The following is a 6,140-nucleotide window of genomic DNA, read 5'->3' as shown; positions in this document are numbered from 1 at the left end:
ATATAGAGAATATATTTCATGGATGAATATGAATAAGGGTGAATATACAGAATATATTTCAAGGTTAATTTCAGAAGAAAAAAATTTTAAAACAAATTCAGGCTGTATATACAAGCCATGGTAGTTGGGGCTTCACGGCTTCGGCTACTTCCACTTTATATAGTTTTTATATTTTATTATATAATAGCTGACACATGATTTCATTGACATATGATAATTTTAGATTTTATTGGGCTGTTACTGAAAAAAAAACATTTAAATAGTGTCCATTCAAAGGTATCATACCTTTCCGCTGGAATTCTAAACGATAAATCGGCTTTTTCTCCGCTCATAGATATCTTTGAAAAGTAAGACCAATACCAATGAACAATAATAGGCTAATTAGTTTACCATGAATTTACCCAAATAAGTGAACGGTCCCTTTAAATTTCAAGTTTTCAAAAACTATTCAAAACGATTAACAACAGTTAACACTACAATTGTATAATAAAGTATTTAAATTTTAAATTGCATTTGAAATCTTTTTTATCTAGGAGAACAATCTTTGGCCTATATTCATGGCCTATGATTTCACTGACTTGGATCTTATCTTCATCAAGGAGTTGATTTACGGCCCCCTCCCAGGCTCTGACGGAGTATTCAAGGGCCGAGGACCAGAGAAACATTTCCTCTACGAGATCGTCGCAAACAAGATATCCAGCATTGACGTGGACAAGTGGGATTACTTTCTCAGGGACAACAAGGCGATGAACATTGGGCTCACCTTCGATTACAAGAGGTTTATCTGCATGTCTCGCCTGGTGGAGGTCGACGGGAAAACCAGGCTCGCCTTGGCAGATAAGGAGGCCCGAAGTGTTGAGGTAGGATACTTTATACTTTTTCTTTAATTTTGACATTTTGGGATATCATTGTCTGACTAATCACGTCAACCTAAATCTATTAAAACATGTAAAATTTCTATATAACATGTAATTTGCAATTCCTTTTATTGAAGAACTATGAACCAATAAATTGGCTGTTCTCATAATTATGTTTAATGTTTAATTACACTGTTATATCATCTGTCTAGTGGATTGTGCTATTCTGTTACAAAGGTTACAGAAGGGTTGTCACGGCGTTTTAAAAAATATTTTGTTTCTTGTTATTATTAACTATGGTTTTGTCGAACGTGTTAATGTACAAATATATCTGTAATGGGTCTGGCTAGTGGTTTTATCGGAATGAGGGAGGGATGATGAAAGTTTTCTATAATAGCTGTAAAACACAATATTGTGAATTATTCTCAGCTAAACGATATAAAATATGAACTTTCGACGAATATAATACTAATCTTTTTTGATAAAGGAGACATTTCTATCTGGCATATTCTTTAGATACTTGTGTTTAGAAACTAGAAATTTCTATCTTGTATATATTTGTTGTAACCTTGTGTTTAGAAACTAGAAATTTCTATCCTGTATATATTTGTTGTAACCTTGGGTTTAGAAACTAGAAATTTCTATCCTGTATATATTTGTTGTAACCTTGTGTTTAGAAACTAGAAATTTCTATCCTGTATATATTTGTTGTAACCTTGTGTTTAGAAACTAGAAATTTCTATCTTGTACATATTTGTTGTAACCTTGTGTTTAAAAACTAGAAATTTCTATCCTGTTTATATTTGTTGTAACCTTGTGTTTAGAAACTAGAAATTTCTATCTTGTATATATTTGTTGTAACCTTGTGTTTAGAAACTAGAAATTTCTATTTTGTATATATTTGTTGTAACCTTTTGTTTAGAAACTAGAAATTTCTATCCTGTGTATATTTGTTGTAATCTTGTGTTTAGAAACTAGAAATTTCTATTTTATATATATGTGTTGTAATCTTGTGTTTAGAAACTAGAAATTTCTATCGTGTATATATTTGTTGTAATCTTGTGTTTAGAAACTAGAAATTTCTATTTTGTATATATTTGTTGTAATCTTGTGTTAAGAAACTAAAAATTTCTATCTTGTATATATTTGTTGTAACCTTGTGTTTAGAAACTAGAAATTTCTATCCTGTATATATTTGTTGTAACCTTGTGTTTAGAAACTAGAAATTTCTATCTTGTATATATTTAATGTAATCTTGTATTTAGAAACTAAAAAATTATATATTGTATATATTTGTTGTAACCTTGTGTTTAGAAACTAGAAATTTCTATCGTGTATATATTTGTTGTAATCTTGTGTTTAGAAACTAGAAATTTCTATCTTGTATATATTTGTTGTAACCTTGTGTAAAGAAACTAGAAATTTCTATCTTGTTTATATTTGTTGTAATCTTGTGTTTTGAAACTCGACACCTCTATCTTACATATTCTTTGTAATCTTGTGTTAAGAAACAAAACACTTCTTTCTGATATATTCTTTGCCATCTTGTGTTTTGAAACTAGACACCTCTATTTGACATACTCGGTGTAATCTTGTGTTAAGAGACGAAACTCTTCTATCTGATATAATCTTTGTAATCTTGTGTTTTGAGACGAAACTTTTCTATTTGACATATTCTTTGTAATCTTATGTTTAGAACCGATAAACTTCATCCATATTTTTTACAATCTTGTGTTTAAAAATTAGTACCTTTTATCTGGGATATTCTTTTTAATCTTCTGTCTAAAAACTATCTATTATTTTTGTAATCTTGTGTTTAGAAACTGTTTGAGGATAGAACCCGACTGCATGAGCACGGATACCAGCACAGAGTTGTAAAGAAGATTGATCGAATGTATATTGATATTCTTCTTAGTGCTGATAAACGTGTGGAGATCTGCGTAGATAGAGAAGGTTACCATTTATTTATGATGATTATAATAATAATAATATTGATGATGATAATAATACTAATTTTTCAATTATCCGGATGATTGTCTGATCGATGATACAGAGCGTCCCATATCATATTAGATTATCTTCAAGCTTTAACTCCAAAGTACGCAGCTAATACTCGGAAAATATTTATTATTCATTTTTTAAAACTATTCTTTCGTTTTTAACTTTTTGATTAGTCCGAAAAATCTCAAATTTGGAGCTATAAACGATCTAATATGATGTGGGACACCCTGTAGATTATTATTACATTGTTCTGATCCCTGGTTTCTAATCGTTCCTTGTTAACTATTTTCTGTAATAAATGGTCGTTTTTATTAAAGATCATGATCATCAAATTCCACAGTTTAAGGAATCAGATACCTGATTCACAACAGTAACCTCTGAGCAACAATAAGGAAGATATCGTCGTTTTCCGAACTGGAAAAGTGTTAAATTCTGACAACTTTCTTATTTTTCTCTGCTGCATAAATAAAAAAACCGCTAAATAAAAATTTCAATTTTAAATTATGAAATAAGGATTTCTGCATAGCTTTTACTTATGCGAAGATTAAAGGGTACTTTTGTGAATCAATCAAACAAGAATGTTCACTAAAGTCCCTTTAACAATGAAAACATCAAATAAATGAATTTCTATATTTAGGTAAATTTGTCCCTTTATCTGAAGCTTGCAATGATATGTTTGTGTTCTCCCAGCTGACAGATGAATTCTTGTTCAACACTATCCGACACTCGAGAACAAATGCTCTGAAAGCAGCGCGGCAAATTATTCACAGGATATCAACCAGAAAACTCTACAAAGTCGTAGGTAGGGAATGTAAAAATTATTTTTCTGAATCTATTGTGTAACTTTATTAGTCATTGTCACTTCAGAGTAAATTTTATTATTGACGTGCTATAAAGTGATCATATCATTGTGCTATAATGTTAAATTAGCTATATAGTTCCCGAATTTTCTTCAAAAGAATAAGAATATTTTTTGAAAATTTTTAGATTTCAATTAAATTTAAATTTAAATAAGATTTAATTTTGTGTTAATTTAAGGTTTGGTTGGACGAAGTGGGAGTCATATCTCCCAGAAGTTTAATGAGCATCAGGTCTCCTTGAATGAGTTTTTATTGAGAGCAAACGGTTCATTATCTCCTGAAGATCTGACCCTCTCCTTGAAACGGATTACCTCTGGTCTAGGTAGACAGAATCCTGTGGAGAAGGTTCTGTTTGTAAACTCTAAAGGGCAGTCCAGGAACTACAGCTCAAAATACCTGAAGGAGATTATGCCTGTTGAAAAGGAAACCTTGCTGGTAATACTGAGGAGGGAGGGGGAGGAGTACAGGAAGGAGGCGGTGGAGTTGGTCAGAACCTGGCTCAGGCAATCCTTCGAGGAGGAGGATTATGAGATATCCTCCTCTGATCGAGAATAGACAGGACTAGATTTCATTCCCGAATTTTCTTAAATAGCGAAAAAAGACATGATTTGATATCTGGATAAAGCACAAAATTTTAAGAATGTATGATTTTTTTCAATATCCAGAAATAGAATTTGTCCAGATTTTCATCCTTGACACAGAAGGATCTCCAAATCTTCTTACATTCAAATTAGAATAGGCTTTATAAATACGCTTCGAGGATTTGGAACATGGTCTCTAGATATCTTTCTATGGTACAGAAGAATATCCAGAGCTGGGAATTCTTGTATTGTGGATTTCAAGATCAATGCTCTGAGCTAAAAACTTTAGAATTGGATATCTTGAATCTTGATCGGTTAATTAATCTGGAGATTAATAAGAAGAGGAGAACAAGCATTATTTAATCTTGAGATTAAGAAAAAGAGGAGATCAAGAATTGATCTCGATATCCACCATTTTAAAGTTTTCAGCTCGGTTACGATCTTTTGTTAATCTGCAGATTAATTTAATCTTTATTCGATATCCTGCATAGTTTTTGTACCCAGTCATGGGTTGAAGGAAGCTTTGATCAGGGGCGGGATAACTAAAATAAAAATATGGCAAGGTAGAGTTTTTTGATCCTTTAATTAAAAGTGCCCACAGCGGATACCCATAATCCCGATCGCTTGATCTCGATATCCATTGTTTGTGTGGTGAATCTGCTCGATTCTTGATTTTGGAAATCCTTACTATACTATTTTGTTTTCTCATTCGTTGAATACAAAGTTCCTTGGCTTCTGATTGGCTGTTTGTTATCCGAACTTAAAGATTAAATTAGATAAAAAAGATCGATATCAATGTTTGATCTCGATATCCACGATTCAAGTATTTCCCCCTCGAGATTATACAATACAGTATTTGATCAATGATAAACTATGCAAGACCGGTGAAGAACTCCTGTTAGTGTTATAATCATGTTATTTCTTATTAAATTTATGAATAAAAATATTAGTTTGATTCCTATTTCTTAATATTTCTCTTCGATCATGTCTCTTTCATTGAGACCGGGTGGAAAATTAAACTTGGATTATCCAATTTTGTAAATAATTACTTTTTCGTTCCTCGCCTTTTTTCATCAAGTTTTCATCAGATATTTAATCACATTGGTTCTAAAGAAAGAAAGAAATAATAATTTCCAATCTTATTTCATGCCTTTTGCGGAAAATGAAATTAGTTTATGATGTTATGAGAATTATAAAGCTTTTTCATAAAAGCAAAAATTAATCCATTAAATATTTACATGCGCCATATTATATACCTAGTTAAGGAGATAAACGTCCGAAATAAATAAGATACCAGTTAAGGCCGTTGCCAAGTTGGTTAACAGTTTTTTATTACGTTATTGTGCAGCAGTAACGAGGACGGAAATTGATGGACTTAATTTCTTTTCAAATAAAGAAATTAAACATGTTTTTGTTTAAAGTTTAATTATTCTTAAGGGATGATACATTTTTCTGAATCCATTTTACAGAAGCAAAATAATATTCCACTTTGAATTCTAGGGCAATTTTTAAAAAAGACATTTTTCACAAAATTCAAAATGGGCCCCTCAAATGGGATTTAATGGTAAAATCAGTAGTTCCAGTAAAAATTAAAAATTTGAAAATCTTATTAAAAAGGGTATTTATGGAACCAGCTTGAAATTGGAGTTCAAAACAATTTAGAGAATTTAAAAATATGGAAAATTTATGGTCAAAAATCGTTTTTTCTCTGAATAAATTTCATTTGTAAGTACTGAAAAAAGTTGTTTTTTTACCTACTCGGTCAAATTTCAATATTTTTAATTTCTGTAAATTGTTAGAAATTTTTATTTTCTCTTCTTGAAATTTTTTAACAATTTATT

General features: G+C 30.7%; 1 protein-coding gene across 1 annotated transcript; it reads left to right on the top strand.

Annotated features, from left to right (window-relative positions):
* Nucleotides 1–533: 533 nt before the first annotated feature.
* On the top strand, nucleotides 534–4,491 carry LOC111716381 (deoxynucleoside triphosphate triphosphohydrolase SAMHD1; the record flags this gene model as incomplete). Its single annotated transcript, XM_023491828.1, is given in 4 exon segments — nucleotides 534–860; nucleotides 2,678–2,810; nucleotides 3,496–3,660; nucleotides 3,897–4,491. Coding segments are annotated over 4 exon segments (1,002 nt in total), but the record flags the coding sequence as incomplete, so codon positions are not given.
* Between the last annotated feature and the right edge of the window lie 1,649 nt (nucleotides 4,492–6,140).

The sequence above is a fragment of the Eurytemora carolleeae genome, unplaced genomic scaffold, assembly GCF_000591075.1.
Source record: "Eurytemora carolleeae unplaced genomic scaffold, Eaff_2.0 scaffold2049, whole genome shotgun sequence".
Classification (NCBI taxonomy): Eukaryota; Metazoa; Arthropoda; class Copepoda; order Calanoida; family Temoridae; genus Eurytemora; species Eurytemora carolleeae.
This window is presented reverse-complemented; position numbering and strand designations above follow the sequence as displayed.